The sequence below is a fragment of the Mirounga angustirostris genome, unplaced genomic scaffold (genome assembly GCF_029215605.1).
Source record: "Mirounga angustirostris isolate CCGP_5_RB_7025 unplaced genomic scaffold, mMirAng1.0.hap1 SCAF_1, whole genome shotgun sequence".
NCBI classification, from domain to species: Eukaryota; Metazoa; Chordata; class Mammalia; order Carnivora; family Phocidae; genus Mirounga; species Mirounga angustirostris.
This window is the reverse complement of record NW_026991709.1, coordinates 48,332,579-48,354,551: the sequence shown is the minus strand read 5'-3', so window position 1 is coordinate 48,354,551 and position 21,973 is coordinate 48,332,579. Positions and strand designations below refer to the sequence as shown.

General features: G+C 40.1%; 1 protein-coding gene across 2 annotated transcripts in view; it reads right to left on the bottom strand.

The window, feature by feature from the left end:
• Positions 1-21,973, bottom strand: part of CEP97 (centrosomal protein 97) — a 43,259-nt gene that overhangs the window by 13,987 nt on the left and 7,299 nt on the right. For both annotated transcript variants that reach the window (XM_064585597.1, XM_064585622.1), the window contains exons 2-7: positions 12,792-12,967; positions 10,434-10,576; positions 9,664-9,822; positions 8,539-8,640; positions 6,154-6,267; positions 5,431-5,597 (exon numbers count right to left, since the gene is read on the bottom strand). In XM_064585597.1, coding sequence (XP_064441667.1) covers positions 5,431-5,597; positions 6,154-6,267; positions 8,539-8,640; positions 9,664-9,822; positions 10,434-10,576; positions 12,792-12,834 — 728 coding nt within the window. In that variant the 5' untranslated portion in view covers positions 12,835-12,967. The remainder of the gene's footprint in view (positions 1-5,430; positions 5,598-6,153; positions 6,268-8,538; positions 8,641-9,663; positions 9,823-10,433; positions 10,577-12,791; positions 12,968-21,973) is intronic.

Below are 21,973 nucleotides of genomic sequence, written 5' to 3'. Positions count from 1 at the left end.
AAGATTCTCTCTCTCTCCCTTCTCCCTCTACAGCTCCCCCAACCTGTGCTCACTCGCTTTCTCACTCTCTAAAAATTAAAAAAAACCATTCAGAATGTTCTTGAAATCTGCTCTAAATTTCCATAAGTTCTCCTGCCAAGCAAATGGTGTGTTGAAAAGCTGTTCCCAAAAGAGGTCCATACCAAAGGATAATCACCAACTTTAATATTAGCCAGCAAGCAACATTTCCGAGTTATAGATGGTTTGTAGTTGGGAAGGAAAGAGAAGTGAAAGTAGGAGGAGAGAAACTAAGCTCTGACTTGAATATTCCACAGTTTTAAGTGTGTGAGGAAAATCACAAACTGCCTAGCATCAACTACTGTAACATGTTTCTCTGCTTCTGCTTCACATTCATCAATAAACATATCATTACACAAGTTTATTAATCCATAAAATATTCTCCTAGGTAAAAAAATCTCCTTACCCATTAAAACATCACTGACAATTCAAAGAAAAATAAAATTAAAATTCATTCAGCTCTAACATATTAATTTCAAATCATTAGAATATGATTCTTCTCTTGAAACTGAAGGAACAATTTACATAATATAACAAGTAACAACGATTAAGAGAGAAAATTTTAAAACAATCTGCTCTTGGGGCACTTGGGTGGCTCAATCAGTTAAGCATCCAACTCTTGATTTTGGCTCAGGTCATGCTCTCTCAGGGTCATTAGATCAAGTCCCGCATTGGGCTCCATGCTTAGCGTGGAGTCGACTTGAGACTCTCTCCCTCTCCTTCTGCCTCTCCCCCTGCCCACACTCTCTATCTCTCACTAAAATAAATAAAATCTTTAAAAAAAAGTTTGAGTTTTAGGGGTGTCTGGGTGGCTCAGTCAGTTAAGCATCTGCCTTCAGCTCAGGTCATGATCCCAGGGTCCTGGGATCAAGCCCCGCATTGGGCTCCCTGCTTGGTAGAGAGCCTGCTTCTCCCTCTCCCTCTTCCTGCTGCTCCCCCTGCTTGTTCCCTCTCTCCCTCTCTCTGTCAAATAAATAAAATCTTTAAATAAATAAAAATAGAAAAATAAAAAAAAGTTTGAGTTTAAAAAATAGAATAAAATAATCTGCTCTTTCTCGTTAAAAAAAAAAGGAGTATTAGATGAAATGATATCTGGTATCTGCTTTTAAAATACTTCAACAGGGCACCTGGGTGGCTCAGTGTCCTGGGATTGAGCCCCATGTCAGGCTCCTTGCTCAGCAGGGAGCCTCCTTCTCCCTCTCCCTCTCCCTCTGCTCCTCTCCTCCGCTCATGCTCTCTCTTTGTGCTCTCAAATAAATAAAATCTTAAATAAATAAATAATACTCCAACAAAAATGTGGGGATACGTGAAACGACTGGCAAAGTTGGTAACTGTTGAAGTGGCATGGTGGGTATTTAGGGGTTCATTATGGTACTCTCTCTATTTCTGTATGTATTTTAAAAATCCTTTCAAAAAAGAAACATCTCCAAAATTCTGCTCCCTAAATTCTAATCTTCAACTAAACAACAGAAGTGTAGCTTGGGACTAGGTCCTATAAATAGTCAAACAGAAATGGAAACAAATTCAGAAAGAACTCCAAATACTGAGGTACTGCACAAAGGTGCTGGTCTTTCCATAGGTGTGCCTCTGAGAAACCACTCAGCCACAGCACCACAGGGATGGGTGACAGCTCAAATTACTCTTTCCAGTGACACACACACTCAAGATCTGGCTACCTAAAGTCATCAAAGCACCCAGGATACTTTCCATGGTGCCTGGCTGGCTCAGTCATAATAAAGAAAATGTTTAATCTGGATGTTCCCTGCAAATAACAGGCTGGGTAGAAACAAAAACTGGAAATTCCTTCCTGTCCTTCAGGGCAATTCCCAAGGTTGACCAGGAAAATGTTTTGAACACTGCTCAGGGATTGAATTTTAATACAAGAGCTCTCCCTTAGAATACTTCCAGAGTTGTTTTCAAACACAGAACCACTGTGTAGACTACAGAGTTGTCTCAGACATCAACTGCAGCAGCATTTTTCTCTACTATGGCATCAACAACAATCTAGGTTCCTTAGTTTGCATGTAACTATTGACTCATTCTTCTATGGACTGACATTTGGATTGTTTCCCAAATGTACCAAATAGCTCCAAAATGTTTGCAGCTGTTATGAGTAAGGCTACTATGAACATGCTTGTACATGTCTTCTGGTAGACATAAGCACCTAGTTCTGTAGGATATATACCAGAAGTCAAATTGCTGGGTCATAGGGTATTTGCATGGTTAGCTTCACTAAATATGCCAGTTTTTCAAAGTGATTGCACCACTTACACTCCTAGAACAGTGTATGAGAGTTCTAATTGCTCCACATACTCATCAACACTTAGTATTGTCTGTCCTTTTAATTTTAGCTACTCTGGTGGAAGTTGGTTGAAAACCTCATAGTACCAGGAAAAAAATAATCTTTCTGAATTATCAAAAAGGCAGTACAATGGTTATATATGGTGGGGAGGGGAGTTCTGATGGGAGCAAAGTAAAGGAAATCTCTGGAATGCTCGTTATGTTCTTTTCTTATTCTCAGTGGTGACTATGTAGGTATTTCTAAATATTATTTTTTTAACTACATCTGAATTATATGCTACCTTGCAAGTTTTTTTAAATGTTGGGGGGGAAAAGAAACTGTTGCTGTTGTGCTATACTCCCACCCTTCCTTCCCCCCATATTTATTTAGTGTAGGATGACCCTACAGAGAGAAAGACCACCCCAAGTGAAAGCCCACACTTCCCTACCTCCTGAAGTCTCTTAAATTAGAGAAAGTTTAAAAAACATTCAAATTCACCTTAAAGTCACTTGGATTAAAACCATTTCCACTGTACAGAAACATAGCCTTCGCATTATTATTCATCTATTCAACAGATATCTTCTGCTTTTTATTTTTTTAAGTAAGCTCTGTGTCCAACATGGAGCTTGAACTCATGACCCTGAGATCTAGAGTTGCATGCTCTATCAACTGAGCCAGCCAGGCACCCCAAATATCTTCTGCTTTTTAACACTTGCTTTAGTTTCTACAAAATGCTTCGATTCCTAGTCCCTATCTTTTAGTAATAATGACAATTACCATTTTTTAAGCACCTACCATATGGCCAATATTATGCCGTATGCATTAGCCTTAATCCTCATTCTTAAAAGCTAGGTAGTATCATCCACATTTTACAGATGAGAAAACTAAAGCTCAGAGAAGCTAAGGAACTTGCCCAGGCCACACAGCTAATGAGTGGCAGGGAAACATGTGAAATCTTCTCTTGTCCCTTTTCCCATGTCTCTCTTTACACCAAACCCTTCTCTCTGCCTATCTCACCATGCTACCTCCCATATATGACAATATTGCCAATCCTACTCATATAGAAAAATCTGACAAGTATTTTTTTTCTCTTAAAGGAAAAGTCGGGGGCGCCTGGGTGGTTCAGTCATTAAGCATCTGCCTTCGGCTCAGGTCATGATCCAGGGTCCTGGGATCGAGCCCCGCATCGAGTTCCTGCTCAGCAGGAAGCCTGCTTCTCCCTTTCCCACTCCTCCTGCTTGTGTTCCTTCTCTCGCTGTGTCTCTGTCAAATAAATAAAATCTTAAAATAAAAGGAAAGGAAAAGTCAGAGAAGATAATCAAGGTAAACCCATATTCAAGCTTTAAAACTATCCATAGTTGAAAACAGAATCAGTTTCTGAGTACGTAGCAACACATACTGCAAGAGAAAGGAAAAGCCACAATTTTTTGTTTTGTAGGCAAACTAGACCTGATGTATGTCACTCACCCTCCACCAGCATCACCGCTATGTAGGTCCTGGCTATCATTCCTCACTGCCTCACATCTTATTCAGCAACTAGATGAAAGAGCAGGAAGAAGGAAAAGGAAAACCCTGTCTGTAATCTACCACTCATCCTTCCACCAGGATACTCCTCAAGGAGATATACCAGTCTCTAGTAGAAGTGGACAAAAATGGTGAGGAATAATGTACCTGTTGAGTCCATGAATGCATGTATGTACACACTGAGAGGAGAAAGTGAAATGAGGCAAAGTGAAGAGAATAAACTCATCTCAATTCATACTATCCCCTCCAACTCCACCCCCTCTTGTTCACATCCTAGTTTCTTATCTCCCCTAAAGTTCTGATTCCAATGATCATGTGCCAGTGCCCAGAAGACCCCGTCATGTAGGAGTCCCAGCTCCAAGTGCAGAAACCATCAATGCTTAGAGATAGGAAAGTTTCCACTTCTGCTGCTTCACACGTTATGAGTAGAGAAGGACAATCAGTATGTCTGCTACCAGTTCCAAACTGAAACTCTGCATGAATTTTCCCACAGAATCATTGTTATAAAGGATAATTAGGTCCTATTTTAAGATTTTAATTTTTTTTAAAGACTTATTTATTTATTTGAAAGAGAGAGAGATAGTGAGCAGGGGGAGAGGCAGAGGGAGAGAATCTTTCAAGCAGGCTCCACGCTGAGTGCAGTGCTCTACACGGGGCTTGATCCCACAACCCATGAGATCATGACCTAAGCCAAAACCAAGAATGGGACGCTTAACCGACTGAGCCACCCAGGTACCCCTAAATATTTTCCTTATTATTTGAGAGAGAGAGAGAGAGCATGCACATGCATGTGTGCAAGCAGGGGCAAGGGCAGAAAGAGAAAGAGAGAATCTCAAGCAGACTCCAGGCTCAGCATGGAGCCCAACACAGGGCTTAAACCCACACTGTGAGATCATGACCTGATCCAAAACTAAGAGTCAGATGCTTAACCAACTGAACAATTGAGGCACCCCGGGTCCTATTACTAATACTGCCCTTACATATAAGATGGATTAGAAGCTTTTGTGGGATTGATCTGAGACCCTACACAGCATCCATAATATGATTTCTATAGAAAATGCTCTAAGCCCTGCAAACAACCAATTAACAAAAGAACTTTCAGTAATCAAATTGTTGTATGTTGGGCGTTAAGTTAAACTCACTAGCCCCAACCTCTCAGACTGATATTTATTTCTTATCCTTTCTTAGAAAGGACAGAAAATCCTAAATGACCAGCATATAGTTAGTTTGCTATATGACTGCATTAATGATCTTAATTCCTAAATGCACATTTTAAGAAATATTCAGTTTAGTAATCTGTAGTAAGTTAGAAATGGTCTTTTCAGTAACTTCCATGATAAATGTGACATTAAAAAGGTCATATTCAGGGCGCCTGGGTGGCTCAGTTGGTTGGGTGACTGCCTTCGGCTCAGATCATGATCCTGGAGTCCCAGGATCGAGTTCCGCATCGGGCTCCCTGCTCAGCGGGGAGTCTGCTTCTCCCTCTGACCCTCCCCCCTCTCATGTGCTCTCTCTCTCTCATTCTTTCTCTCAAATAAATAAAATCTTAAAAAAAAGGTCATATTCACCTTTCCTTCTGAGAAATCACGTATCCATCTAGGACTCTGAGGTTTAAGCACCAGCTGACAATGTATGGCCGATAGTCAAACCCTGGAATGGACGGTGTTGCCATCACACAAGGATTGTTCATGATCGATAACTGTTCCAGTTCAGTTAAGGATGCCAAAAAAGAGATCTGGAACAAAGGATATCTTTGTTGAATGAAATGGACTATTTAGTATTAAGCACAGGGCTTCCTTTGAGTACACATCTTTGTCAATTTGAGAATGTAACAATTTCCCTCTTGTTCTGAAAAGCAACAAGTAACACTCTTACATTATCCACTGACTTCCAAAATTCCATCAATATGGCCATCTGTCCTTGCTGCACAATACCTTACAAAGTATCAGCACTGTTTCCTAACAGAGAAAATCCTATTTTGAAAACATAATAGCAGCCAGAGAAAGGTGTAGTGTCCTTATTGATCCCTTTAACGTAGATATACCTCTACCACAAATCAGTTCCAAATGGAATAACAGTGGCAGCATTACAAATGAAATTAAGCCTTAATGACCCACTGACATTAAGAAAAAGTAGAAAGAAAAATAATGATCATCTTGAGTCAAGTGTTTCATCTTTTTGGCAGTATCTTCCAAGATGCTCACAGTTAACAAGTGAGCTCACAACTTTCTCCTGAGTCTCTTCGGTACTTTGCAGCTTCCTGGATCCCACAGAATACCCTCCAATTTTACCTCATTTAAGTCCCGAATTTCATTTTCTGCCAAGGAAAGTATAGCAAGACTTCTGGGTAGATAAGCAGGTGCCATTCTAAGAGAGGTGATGATGTTTCCATGTAAAAGCAGGGTCTTGAAAGTAAAAACAGGATGAATTACAAATGAAAAGATTACAATTTATCTACTTTTGACATAACTAAAATGGTGCATATAAAAATAAAAGGATCTATTTTATTATACTTTTCATCACTTACAAAGCAGACTATTAATGCTACAAGGGTCCTAGGTGGTCTTCTGGTCCAACTCTCTCTTTTCATGTCCACATTCTAAGCTCAAGAAAGTTTAAAGATTTGTCCAAGAACATACAGCTTAGTGTAATAAATAGCATTTTTTGAGATTTAAATTATTAAAACTTGAGCAATTTCCAACATATTGTTCATTTCCTTTTAAAACATCAAAATAGGGGTGCTTGGCTGGCTCAGTCAGTACAGCATGTGACTCTTGATCTCAGGGTTATGAATTCTAGCCCCATGTTGGGTGGAGATTTCTTTTTTTTTTTTTTTTAAAGATTTTATTTATTTATTTGAGAGAGAGCACGAGAGGGAAGAGGGTCAGAGGGAGAAGCAGACCCCCTGCTGATCAGGGAGCCCGATGCGGGACTCAATCCCGGGACTCCAGGATCATGACCTGAGCCGAAGGCAGTCGCTTAACCAACTGAGCCACCCAGGCGCCCTGGGTGGAGATTTCTTAAAAATAAAATCTTAGGGTGCCCTTAGGGTGCCTGGGTGGCTCAGTTGGTTAAGCGACTGCCTTCGGCTCAGGTCATGATCCTGGAGTCCCGGGATCGAGTCCCGCATCGGGCTCCCTGATCAGCAGGGGGTCTGCTTCTCCCTCTGACCCTCTTCCCTCTTGTGCTCTCTGTCTCTCATTCGCTCTCTCTCAAATAAATAAATAAAATCTTTAAAAAAATAAAATTAAAAAAAAATAAAATCTTAAAAAAAAAAATCAAGGGGCAACTGGGTAGCTCAATTGGTTAAGTGTCTGACTCTTGATTTCGGCTCAGGTCATGATCTCAGGGTCATGAGATCAAGCCCTGTGATGGGCTCTGCACTGGGCGTGGAGCCTGCTTAAGAGTCTCTCTCTCCCTCTCCCTCTACCACCCTCCTCACATGCTCTCTCTCTTAAAAAAAAAAAAAAAGGAAGCACTCAAAATAATGGGTGAGGAAAGTAAAAGAAAACATTCATTAAAACAATCACATATAGGGGCGCCTAGGTGGCTCAGTTGGTTAAGCATCTGCCTTTGGCTCAGGTCTTGATTCCAGGGTCCTGGGACCAAGCCCCGCATCAAGCTCCCTGCTCAGCGGGGAGCCTGCTTCTCCCTCTCCCTCTGCCTGCTGCTCCCCCTGCTTGTGCTCTCTCTCTCTCTGTCAAATAAATAAATAAAATAAAATAAATCACATATAAAGCAAATTTTCCAAAAGAGAAAGAGGTAACCCACAACCTATAATTTACAACTGTATTCTCTTGAAAACTAAAAGCTTAAGGAAGGAACAATATGCTACTTGCAGATGAGGTTGACTCAAATTAAGTCAACAACAATGAAGAATAACTGAAGGCTTTTAATACCCAGGATTCTGATAAAATAATCATTCCAGAAAAAAAAAAATCCGTAGTTCATCAGAATTCTTAGTATCTGGACACATCAGATTGTTTAGAGTAATTATTGCTAAAAATGATTTATGCTAAAGATGTGGGGAAAGTTGATCTAATAATACTGCTTCTAAGGCTTAATGAGTTATATGATACTAATGATATCCAATGATGCAAAAATGTGGAAAAAGCCTACATGTTTTTGAAGCTGTAATTGCAACTGTTACTTACCTGATTGCATGATAAATTCCCCTCCATAAAAAGTGCTATACGCTACAGGTTTACTTTTTAAATTAAAGTTCCTTTTGAAAATTTAGTAATACGTTTTACTCAAAAAACAGCAATCCCAAGTGTCAAAAAAACAAACTCAAATTCAGGAATGATCACTCTCAACTTTACCAACATGTTACATATTATATAGCTAAAGCTGCTAGTGTTGGCTGATTGGGCATAAAGGGGATTTCATTATGCTCATAGATGACAAATAAGAATTAACCTTAACTACAATGACCAGTTCTAGTTAAAATAAATCAATTATAGAAACTAAAAACAAAGAGTTGCATACTTAATTTCTGGTGCTCTAACAGAAATTTTATCATAATGTACACAATCTGTTCTCCATACAGAATAGGCTGATTTTAGGCCAATCAGATCACTTTCTTTTGGTATATTAGTATAAAATTAGTATAACATTTCAGAAATGACATAAAAATTTCAGAAATGACAAGAAAATGTCAGAAATGACACACTTACCTTCAGTGATACCAATTTAGATAGATCACCTATCTGGGGTATGTTATTGTCTGATAAATCAAGGTGCTGTAGAGCTGCACAGCTACTGATTTGTTCCATGACCTATCACAAGAAAAGCATCACACTAGTTCATGTACACAAAATCAAAAAATGAAATTCTTCCCTAGTTCCTCATAGCTGAGTCTCCTGCCTCCTCTGCTTATTATTGGAAGCAGAGGAGAATTTATCAAGAGAAAGAGGAAGTAGTAATAACAGAATTTGGTAAATTGTTATATAGCAAGATTCTACCTTCATTATCCCGAGAGGAGAGGATCATATCATCCCAGATATTTATAGCTTGAAAAAACCTTAGTGATAACACATGACAGTTGGTATAGTATAGAGTTTACAAGTTAAGAGTGAAGTCAAACTGCATGGATTCAAATCCTGGCTCTGCTACTCCTGGCTATGTGACCTTAAGCAAGTTACTTTACTTCTCTGTACTTCAGCTTCTCATTTATGTAATAGACATAATGATTTTTTACCTACTTCATAGGCTGTCATGATACTGAATGAGTTAATACAGTTAAGGTGAATACAATAGTACCTAGCATAAATTAACTGATCAATAAGTGAGCTATTGGGTGCCTGGGTGGCTCAGCTGGTTAAGCGACTGCCTTCGGCTCAGGTCATGATCCTGGAGTCCCGGGATCGAGTCCCGCATCAGGCTCCTTGCTCAGCAAGGAGTCTGCTTCTCCCTCTGACCCTCCCCCCCTCATGCTCTCTCTCTCTCTCTCATTCTCTCTCTCTCAAATACATAAAGTCTTTAAAAAAAAAAATAAGTGAGCTATTAATATCATTTGAGTCCACTCATCTAACATATCAAAAAATAAGACATGGAGATATTTATTACACAACAATACAGAGCTACTAAGTGATGGAAGCAGGAATATTATACTGCATATGTGTGTCAAAATAAATTTTTTTTTCAGTTTATGTTAACTAAAATTATCCCTGGGAAGTGGGAGTAGATACTTTCACTTTTTATTCTATTTATTTCTATACTGCTTGAGTTTTTTTTTACAGTGAATACTTTTATAAATTAAAAAAAGAAAACGCAACTACTAAAAAAAAGAAACAATTCACCTTGAGATTATTTCCTGCCAAATTCAGCCATTCCAAATGTACTAGATCCTTCAGCCCTTCCACATAGCCAATGCTGTTATGAGGCAAATTCAACACCCGGAGTTGGGTCAGTTTGGCCACACCCATCATTCGCACCAGCCGATTATTAGCCACTGACAACTGTGGAAAGAAAACATATCATTCTCTTAGAAATAAAATATGCATATTACTTTCACATGAGGGTGGTTAAAAAGATTTGTTTATATGGCCAAACATTCCCAAATATACAAACCCAATTTGAACTTCTCACATATTTTATCTAAATACTCTATAGTGTAACTATTTGTTGTTGCTGTTGTTCTAGGTTGTTCCTAAGCAATGGAAAATATACGTAAAGCTGAGCAATCAGACCCTCTCCAACTGTTCAAGAGAAAACATTTTTAACAGAGCAACTACTTGAGAGGAGTGCCAGATACATAAGAGGAGCCCAATAAGTATTTGCTAACAGAATGAATGAATGAACTCTTTACCTTCATCATGATGTAAAAGGTTATCTTAACAACACAACGCTTTGCCAACACAAAATGTTTTGTTTTTTTAACAAATGCTTCTTTTGCTAGTCAATTTTAAATGTAGCACATGTGTTCACCTTCAAGGTAAATTGTCATGTAAAAATTTAAGATAAGATTTACTGCTTTCTAGGCCTGCAGAGTTACTCTTTGTTAGGTTATTTTATTATTTTGTAAAATAATAAACATATATAACTATTTCCCCCAGATGGCAATACCTACTTGTATTAATTGTCGGCATTTCTCAAGATTTTCCAATTTAATAATCTGATTTTTATCCAGAATCAAAGTATGAATATCAGCTTCACAGGGTAAGTCTGGACTTAATTTCTGTAGCCCCTGTCCTGACCAGTTGACCACTGATCCTTGAAGATAGAAGAGAAATTGTTAGAAAACACAAATACAAAGCTGAGCATGGAATTATATTCATAAAATCTCTATATTTAGAGTTAGAAAACACTAGAACATAATAAATATCAAGATTTAAAAATTAAGGCAATCAAGTTCTAAATGACCACAGATTGAAACTGTTCACTTTCCCTCCGAAATATCATATTACACCTAGAAATTTGTGATATTCTGCTCACAATAATACTTTGGAATTCTTCACATTTAAATATGAACTACTGGAGGTCGGTTAAAGCATCAACTCTTGATTTTGGCTCAGGTCATAATTTCAGGGTCCAGGGATGGAGCCCCCCGTCAGCTCCACCCTTAAGATTCTCTCTCTTGGGGCACCTGGGTGGCTCAGTCGTTAAGTGTCTGCTTTCAGCTCAGGTCATGATCCCAGAGTCCTGGGATGGAACCCAATGCGGGCTCCCTGCTCAGCGGGAAGCCTGCTTCTCCCTCTCCCACTCCCCCTGCTTGTGTTCCCTCTCTTGCTCTCTCTTTCTGTCAAATAAATAAATAAAATATTTTTTTTAAAAAAGATTCTCTCTCTGACCCTCCCCTCAACCCCCTCCCATAGACAGCGCAAGCGCGCTCTCTCAATAAACAAATAAGTAAATAAATAAGAACTATTCCATATTTTGTGGCTAAGTAATGATTGTCTTTTTTTAAACGGAACTAATCTTTTGATAGAGATCAACCTGCTTACAACCTAACTACCAGTATATCCTAAAGTGCCCAAATTATTTTTAAAATCAATGTATAGTTCAGTTAATTTATCTACAAAATGGGAACAATACACCTAATTAATTAAATTGAGGTGAGGATGAAAACAGAAACCATATGAACAAAACTTAGCCCCACTCCTGGCATACCGCACTCAATAATCTAGTTTCACAGACGTTCAAATCCTGGCTCCGCCAATAACCACTGTGGTATCTTGGGCAAGTAATAGATCTCTTTGGGGCTCATTTTCCACTCTACAAGATGAGGGTGATAATAATATCTGCCTTATAATGTTGTTCTACAGAGAAAATGAGATCATGTAAGAAAAAAAAAGCACTCAGAACAACGTCTGGCTCATATAAAAAGTGCTCTGTAAATGTTTACTGCTATTATTGTCAGTAAGTTCCCTTGGTGGGCTGAGGAGGTGGAGTTTAAGAGAAGCCGATATCAAAAAGGGGTGGGGCCACAGAAACTGCCAATTTCAAATGTATACCCAGATTAAGATTACTGTGGGAAATAATTATGCGAGATTGCTCTCCTGAAAGGTTTCAACGTCTTTTCATTGTCTAATGGATGCCAGAATTTGGGGGTGATCATGGGGATTCCCTGAGAATTTGGTGAAAGCTGTGTACTGTCCAAGGAAAATGTAGTCTTTGCACACAGTTCCACGGGGTCGACACACCTCTTAGAACCATCGATCCCCCTCACCCCCACCAAGAAGTCAGGGCCCCCAGATAATGACCCCCCTGGTCTAAGCTGTGGAGAGAGGCCTCAACCCTCAGCCCGGGCCCCGACCCAGAAGGCTGCTGCGGAGCCTCGGAGCTGTAACCAAAACACAGGAGCTCGGCTCACGCCCGGCGACTCCCGGCCACAGAAGCACCCACACCCCGCGCTCCGCTGGGTAGCGACCAAACCCGATCCCAAAACCTGGTCTGCAGAACAAGGGGTGGATATCTGTGGACTCTCGGTCACCCTGAATTTTACCACGGCCACCGAACACATCCAAAAAAGGGTTTAACGTCAGTCTAGGAGGTATGTTTGAGAGAGGGTTTCCTGAACGTGATAGGAACCGAGAGGATAAGGGAGACGCGTAAAGCGAAAGATGGAGATCCGGCAATTTTCACTTGGGCATCCAGAATTCAAACTAAAAATCCAAGAAAGGCCACCGCAGTCCGAAACCCACCACCCAGGCAGCCTCAGAAGCGCGGGAGCCAAGGCGCCCGGCCGCGCGAAGGACCCTGGGGATGTAGTCCCCAGCTCGGCCCTCTCCGTAAGGCCGCAGAGCTAGACAGCACCCGGGAACTACAATTCCCAGAGGGCAGCGCGGCTCCGCGACGCCCACAGCCCGCATCAAAAGAACTGGTACAGAACTGCACCCCTAAACCCAGACTTCTTTTCTCCACCAGGTAACTATTTAATTTAGTTCCATGGAGTAAACTTTGGGATTCAAGGGGGGGGTCGCCTTACCTTCTCCAGGAGGCAAAGCCGGGTCGACGCGCGCCACCGCCATACTTCTCGCTTGCTAATAATACCAAGCAACCGTCCTCCAGCTGCTCGGTGGAGTTTGGAGCCAGGAGGAGGGAGCCGGAAACTACAGCTCCCAGGATGCACGGCAACCGGACGGCCCAATTGGCTGCCTGCGTCTAATGACGTAAAACTCGGGTTAGAATCTGAGCCGCAGTGTGTTTAGAAACCCTGGTGAACTCCCTGATCTGACAGATAAGCAAACTATTGTTAGATGATCTTTTCGCTCCCTTTTCTAGGTGTCTGTGAAATTTGACACTTTTACCATTGAGATGATTATAAGGTCGCTATTTAATACAGATCGAATTTCAGCGCTCACTGCTACAAGTCTCTAACGTGGCTGTCCCTTTTGACAATAATGAGGAAGTTGAAAGTTTTCTGCTCTGCTATAGGAATGACTTGGGCAATCTTGTTAAGATAGTCAAAATGGATACATTTCAACTTGAAAATTTAAAGCATTCTCGGATAGAAGGTTTTATACAGTATTTTTAAGTGGTTCTTGAATATTTAACAGAACTTTAGACCTGAGGGTATACCTAATAAGTATGAACCTAGAATTTTTGCAAGGAATATACAAAAGAATTTTACAGTATAGTCTCCAAACTCAAAAATTACACTGCCTAACTCGAGGGGAGTAGGCTCACACTTTTGCTATAACTATTACCTGCTAACTAGTATGATTGTAACTATTAACACAAGATCTCAGCGAATGGAGAAAGAAATGGAAACAATTTTCAAAGAAGACTTGAAGGAGGAAGTGAAACTGAGCTAGGGCTTAAAAGTTGGGTAGACTAGACAGTTCAGAAGTAGATGAAAAGACATTAGCATAGGCTGCAAATGGGGTCAGTTGGTAATGAAGCTGCTCTCACGGGAAGTGAGAGACTAACCTAATAGCAGGACAGAATGTACAAAGGGAACTTCCAATCTCTATTACACATGCCTCCGTTCCCTCTTGCAATCTTTATTCTGAACTCCCCTCTTTCTGAAACAGCAATATACAAAATCTCTGACAATTCGTGGTTTGGGAAAGTCCATTAACTCACACTTTTAGATTTCCAGGCCCTTGATCCTGTGAACTTTTCCTCCTTTATGGGTTCTCCTCTGATCTCTGTGACTACACCTCCCCTTAACTCTTTTTTTATTTCAAATATTTATTTAAATTCCAATTAGTTAACATATATGGTAAAATGAGTTTCAGGTGTAGGGGTGCCTGGGTGGCTCAGTCGTTTGAGGGACTCTTGATTTTGGTTCAGGTCATGATCTTGGGATTGTGGAATCCTGGGATCCAGCCCCGCATTGGGCTCCATGCTCAGTGGGGAGTCTGCTGGAGATTCTCTCTCTTTCCCTCTGCTCCTCCCTCCTGCTCTCGCTTCTAGTAAATAAATAAATCTTTTAAAAAACTGAGTTTCAGGTGTAGAATTTAGTGATTCATCACTTACATAAAACACCCAGTGTTCATCACAAGTGCCCACCTTAATATCCATCACCTATTTAACCCATTCCCCTGCTAACCTCCCCTCCATCAAGCCTCAGTTTGTTCTCTATAGTTAAGTCTCTTATGATTTGCCTCTCTTTTTTCCCTTCCCCTATGTTCATCTGTTTTGTTTCTTAAATTCCACATGAGTGAAATCATATGGCATTTGTCTTCCTCTAACTCGCACAACTTAACTTTTTTTCACTCTATTTCCCACTGTTTTATTCTGAAGACAAATTTCCTAGTTCTGAAGAGGTAATTAAGACTAGGAATCTTTCTCATCTAACAAAGAGGCCCCTTATTTATTTATTTTAAAGATTTTATCCATTTATTTAACAGAGCGAGCGAGCGAGAGAAAGGCAGCGAGAGAGGGAACACAAGCAGGGGGAATGGGAGAGGGAGAAGCAGGCTTCCCGCCAGGGAGGGAGCCCGATGCAGTGCTCCATTCCAGGACCCTGGAACCATGACCCAAGCCGAAGGCAGTCACTTAACCAACTGAGCCACCCAGGCACCCCGAGGTCCCTTATTTAGAAAGCACAATCTTACTATATAGGTGTAAGAACAAAACAAGTTTGAATACTGCCTCCTGCTTTGTTCCCTGGAATATCCGGTGAGGATTGAGGAGAGTCTCTAGCTCAGGGAGGGAGAAAGCATTTACAGTTCTCTCCAATTTTGCAGGATAATGACCTGGGAGAGGGATCCTGGAAGCTCAGAGGGCACCAGAGGAGCACAGGTTCCTGCAAGTTTATAGCAATAGCAGAACCAGAATCCTGTCTGGTTCATCTGACCTAGAATCCAGAGGAAAGTATTCCTTTTATGGAGTCAACTAAGTATAATCCTGGATCCATAAAAGAGTGGCCAGATGTTCCTGGGCACGGTCCCACATCCTAAGTGAACCAGCAACCTTTAAAATCACACCTCAGAAACTCTTGTGCTTCAGATACAGCTTGTACATCTAAAATCAAATTGCTACACTGTAACTAAATTGTCTCATCTTGTATATATGTTAAACCTTGCAAGCTCAAATCAAAGGATTCTACTAACCAACACTATGAACCTCTCAACAAGATAGCATTTTTTGTTTTTTGTTTTGTTTTGGTCAGACCTAGGATCCATAACACTTTCCTTCCTATCAGCACAGTGTACCTGATCTCTGCAACAGCTGATAGCCTGACTCATAACCTGCATCTCTAAGGCGTCTGCCCACTGCTACAGGCAAGATCTAAGTAAAACACCTTTTATCATGTTAATCCCTTCCTCAAATACTTTACTCTTGTAATTCAACTTTCGAGGGCCAGCATAATCTATCTGGCCTCACCCTACCTCTCACCATTCATTCCACTAATTTGCATTTGCTGTTTTTGAGTGAGGGATTGACAAAATGAAACTTGTGTTTTAGAAGGTTAAACTGCTCATATAACAAGGATGAATTGAATAGTAGAACAGTGGCAGGAAGGAGACTGTTGTAATAGTGGATGGTAACCTTTAACCTTAATGCTCAGGAGAGCATTATATACAAGTTTAGATAACACAGAGACGGGAAACTAGAACAATGTTTGTGGATAGTGCAATATATCTGGATAAAACAAGAGAGGTTTTCTGATTAGGATGAGAGCTTATATTTTAAAAAAGTAAATGTAATAATAACTTTGAAGTTTTAAAGTTTTAAAACGGCAAAGCTCTTAATGATGCAGACTGGCTGGGTCTGAGGACCCAGAGAGGGTCCCACAGGACCAGCCAACAGGATCCTTGGCTTCGTGTAGGAAAGAAATCAAACATGAGCTGAGAGGAAGTGAGAGCAGAGTTTATTGAAGATACAGAGAGAGCAGATACAGATGGAGCATCTGGGAGACTCAGAAAGGAAAAGGAGAATGAGTCTCCTCTTTGTTTGGAGTCTGGGTTTTTACTGAGGATAGTGGTCAGTGGTACATGTCCTGTCAGCATCTAGGAACTGGTCAAAACAAGGGCAAGTACTCAGGTGTCCTCCAAAAGCCACTTATGCCCTGGAGGCAGGGGTCTTGGTGTCAAGGTGCCTGGAGTCAGTAGTCTTGGAAAACATTCATGATGACCTCGCCTAGTCACTCCTTAGATGTTATCTATTGTGCTGGAAGACGCCAAAGAAATCATTAACTCCTTGACAGTTACAAGGAGGACATACATTATTTTAAGCCCTGTGTGGGGCAGGGGTTCAGGTCCTAGCAAGAATATAAACAGGAAATCTCATCTTGGGGCACCTGGGTGGCTCAGTTGCTAAGCGTCTGCCTTTGGCTCGGGTCATGATCCCAGGGTGCTGGGATCAAGCCCCGCATTGGGCTCCCTGTTCCATGGAAGCCTGCTTCTCCCTCTCCCACTCCCCCTGCTTGTGTTCCCTCTCTCGCTGTGTCTCTCTCTGTCAAATAAATAAAATCTTAAAAAAAAAAAATCTCCCTGTGATTTATTTTTGGCCATCTCATACCCTTTAAAAATTTTTTTACCTTTTCTTCCTTTCCAGTTGAAAGGATAATATCAAGCAGAAATATATAAAGTATATTGATAAGCTGAGGAATGCAAATGTTAGCTTTTTCTTTTCTAAAATTGTACTTTTAAAATTTTGAAATCACTAAGATTTTCATATTTAACCACAACACAAAGTCTATAATACAGAAGGAATATGAATAACAATCTCTTTAAACTGAAACACAAATTTCCAACTGGTGCCTGGTTGGCTCAGTCAGTAGAGCATGTGACTCTTAATGTCGGAGTTGTGAGTTCAAACCCCAGTTGGGCATGGAGCCTACTCAAAATTTAAAAAAAGAAAAAAGAAAGCTAGAAAAAAGAAAATGTTATGAAGAAAATCACAAATTCCTTTTCATCCCTTCAAATAAAATAATAAACTCAAAAGTCTACTTTATGTAGATATTCTCTACAAGGGGTTGGCAAACTATGCCCTATAAGCTGAATCCACTCTACCTCCTGCTTTTTTTTTTTTTTTTAAGATTTTATTTATTCATCTGAAGCACAGAGATACAGAGAGAGAGAGCATGAGCAGGGAGAGAGGCAGAGGGAGAGGGAGAAGCAGGCTCCTTGCTGAGCCAGGAGCCCGATGTGGGACTCGATCCCAGGACCCTGGGATCATGACCTGAGCTGAAGGCAGCCGCTTAACCATCTGAGCCACCCAGGCACCCCTACCTCCTGCTTTTGTACAGTCTACAGCTAATTACAGCTTTTACATTTTATGTGGCTGGAAAAAAAACAAAAGAATAGTAACATTTTATGACACATAAAATTATATGTGATTCAAATTTCAGTGTCCATAAATAAAATATTTTTCGAATACAGCCATACTTATTTACCTATTGTCTATGGCTGCATTGACAGAACAATAGAGTATTCATAATTGAGACCATATGTGTCATTTTACCACTTCAGATTGCTGCTACATACTACAAATCACCAGAACACATTTTTACTTGACACCATTTCAAGTGCCATGCATATCACCATACTGTGACATTTTATTATTTTTATTACCAACATATACCTATCAAGCAAAACAAAAAAAAGAAAAAACTAGACTTAAAATAGTCCATCTTTAAGATACAGTTAGATGTGGATTATTTTATCAAATTCACTGCAAAGCATTATGTTTATTATGCAATAACCATTATCTGTGCCTAAAGAATACAATATATTACCAGACTAACCAGCCATCACAATATTCCCAAATCACAGCAATCAATCAAGAAAGTTAGAAAAATTTAATAGATATCTCATCATAGTAAAATTTCTTCAAAGAAAGAAAGAAAAAAGAAAGGAAGCCTGCTACCAAAGTGAGTTTTCAAGTGGCTCATTTATTAGCCAAGCAAGGAATGTCATTTACTTTAAATGATGTTTGACTGCAGTCACTTAAGAAATGTATCCAGAAAAAATAAACTCGTTTAAGACCATTTGCTTTTAGGTAAGAACAGCTGCTTTAAGTGTTAAAGCTCTGTGAACAGCATTGATAGTCAATTTAAATTATTTAGTGAAGGAAAATTATTTTTAATGTTTTCCATGGCTCTTAATAAATGGACAGGTGTTATTGATACAGCTTATTTGTGCCTGTTTATTCAGAAAGTCAATGTTTGAAATGACTGAAGAATAGCCTCTATGAATAGCCTGCATGAAACAGATGAGAATATTTTTAAAGAAGTTGAGAAAACACTAACTGATTACACCTGAAGTGAAATCAGCTATGATGTGTTAAAACTTACGTAAGTAGAAAAAGGCTCAGCTTAACAGATTTACAACACTTGTGAAAATGTAAGGTGTTAAATTCTATGGTTATAACATCATTGTATTATCAGTCAACAGGTACTTTGTGGAAAACATTTGAATCTACCAGGTGTTATTGAACCAGTAGTGTTAACAATAAACTTCATTTGTTCTCATGGACTTCATTTGCTGTCAGTCCATGAATTCTTGTCAGAATTAGCAGCTGAATATCTGATTTGCCCTACCACACAGCATTTGATGTTTTATTGTGATTTTCTAAAAGATTGATTGACTGATTGATTGATTGATTGATTTAAGAGAGAGCATGGGAGCACAAGCTGGGGGAGGTGCAGACGGAGAGGGGGAGAATCTCAAGCAGACTCTCTGCTAAGCACGGAGCCCAGTGGGGGGGCTCAGTGTCACAAACCTGAGATCATGAGCTGAGCTGAAACCAAGAGTGGGATGCTCAAAGGACTGAGCCACCCAGGTGCCCCTATAGGATTTTTTTTTAAGCTCAGGGTCAAGACTGAAATTTTTCTAAATGAAAGCCCCCCCCCCCAACCACTACTATGGAACACTGACAGAAAGGCTTTAAAATTCGTTTTGTCTACCCTCCACCTCTCCCAAAAAGAATTTCATTTTCCTCTTTAGTAGAAAATGAAGTCATTTACTCTTTTCTCTTTGTTTTACAAAAACTCATACTCAATACTTTGATTATATTTAAATTTCATCAATGAAAATATTGTAAAAATTTGTTTCTTGTTATATAAATACCTACATAATGTCCTCAATCTTGCCTCTTAGCCCACTAAGCCTAAAATATTTACTATTTGCAGACCTCTGTTTTATTATTTTTAATTATTATTCTATCCAGTATTTTTTTTTTAAGATTTTATTTATTTGACAGAGACACAGCGAGAGTGGGAACACAAGCAGGGAGAGTGGGAAAGGGAGAAGCAGGCTTCCCGCCCAGCAGGGAGCCCGATGCGGGGCTCCACCCCAGGACCCTGGGATCATGACCTGAGCCAAAGGCAGAGGCTTAACGACTGAGCCACCCAGGTGCCCCAGACCTGTTTTAGATGAAGTAAAATCTGAGTAGGAAGTTAGCCAGTGGAAGGGAGGAAAGATTTCCAGCCAAAGAAAATAGCTTGAGTACATGAGTGAGAACCAACAGAATACATGAAAAATAATAAGCAGTTACTACATGCATACTGAACGATACAAACACGATGTTTTGTTCCTCTTGCATTTTTGAGCCAATTGGTAATACCAGTTTCTTCCAGAAGATGGCTCCCTTTAATTATTTTCCAACATCTTCTTATGGAAAAATTTCCAATATATAGAAAATTTGAAAGAATTCTACAGTGAGCACTCAATACATATTTATTTTCCTTTCTTTTAAAGTAAAATCTATATACAATGAAATGTTCAAATCTTCATGAACATTCCCTGAGATGTTGTGGTTTTTTGTTTTTTTTTAAGACTTTATTTGAGTGGGGGAGAAGAGCAGAGGGAGAGGGACAAGCAGACTCAGTGCTGAGTGGGGGGAGCTGATGCAGGGCGGTGGTGGGGGGAGAGGGGCAGGAGGGTTTGATCCCACGACCCTGAGATCAGGACCTGAGACTTAATGAGCCACTTAGGCACCCTGGAATATTCCCTGAGTTTTGACAAACTGTGTAGTTAACCCAAAACCTAAACAGATATAGAACATTACACAGAAAGTTCTCTTGTATATCTTCCCACTCAATCCTTCCCTTCCCACCCAGAAGCAACCACTGTTCTGATTTTTTCCCATCAAAAGTTAGTTTTGCGGGGCGCCTGGGTGGTTCAGTCGTTAAGCACCTGCCTTCGGCTCAGGTCATGATCCCAGAGTCCTGGGATCAAGCCCCACATCGGGCTCCCTGCTGGGCGGGAAGCCTGCTTCTCCCTCTCCCACTCCCCCTGCTTGTATTCCCTCTCTCGCTGTGTCTCTCTCTGTCAAATAAATAAAATCTTAAAAAAAAAAAAAGTTTTGTATGATGTAGAACTTGATATATATAAAATCATACAGTAAGGCATTTTTTTTGGTAAGGCTATTTCCACTTAGCATAATATTTTTGGTACTCATATGTTGATGTGTAAATCAAAAGTTCATTCCATTTTATTTCTGTGTAGTAGTCCATTGTATAAACATATATTATAGTTTGCTTATGTGTTCACTTACTGATGGGGCTCTGCACTGTTTCCTATGTTTTCCTGTATTTATTATGAATACAGCTGCTGTTCTTGTATAAAGTATTTAACTTTTTTTTTAAAGATTTATTTATTTGAGAGAGTGCACAGGAGTGGGGGGAGGAGCAGAGGAAAAGGGAGAGAATCTCAAGCAGACTTCCCACTGAACTTGAAGCCCAACTAGGGGCTTGATCCCATGACCCTGAGATCATGACCTAAGCAGAAGCCAAGAGTCAGATGCTTAACCAACCGAGCCACCTAGACGCCCCTGTATTTTTAAAGTTGTTTTTTTTTAAGATTTTATTTATTTGACAGAGAGAGAGAGCACAAACAGGCAGAGCTGCAGGGAGAAGGAGAAGCAGACTCCCTGCTGAGCAGAAAGCCCAATGTGGGGCTTGATCCCAGGGCCCTGGAATCATGACCCAAGCTGAAGACAGCTCTTAAGTGACTAAGCCACCCAGGCACCCCTGTATTTTTAAAGTTTTATTTATTTAAGTAATCTCTATACCCAATGTGGGGCTCAAACTCATGACCCTGAGATCAAGAGTCGTGGGCTCTTCCAACTGAGCAGGTGCCCCTAAAGTATTTTTTTACTTAAAAACTTTTTTAAATTACAGAATAATACAAATGGTGCTTACCCTACCTATTTTCCAGGATTGAATTGTGGGACTTAAATCTTTCTATCCCAAAGCACATTATAATTGAAACTTTTTTTAGGGAAAAGTATTTAAAAGAGTCGGACGCTTGGGTGCCCCATGTAGGGCTCCCTGCTCAGCGGGGAGTCTGCTCCTCCCTCTGCCTGCAGCTCCCCCAGCTTGTGCTCTCTCTCTGATAGATAAATAAAATCTTAAATAAATAAATAAATAATAAAAAATAATAAAAGAGTACATAACAATGTACAGACTATTTTAATGAACTCTCCTACCCAACACCAGCTTCAACTCTTACCGATCCCTGGTCATTTTTTCATCCATGCCCTTACCCACTGGCTGCTCTCTCATTTTAAAACAAATCCCAACCATCATGCTATTTCATCTATAAATATTTAGTATGTATCTCGAAATATAAGAACACTTTTTTTTTTAAGATTTTATTTACTTATTTGACAGAGAGAGACACAGCGAAAGAGGGAACACGAGCAGGGGGAGTGGGAGAGGGAGAAGCAGGCTTCCCGCGGAGCAGGGAGCCCAGTTGGGGCTCCTTCCCA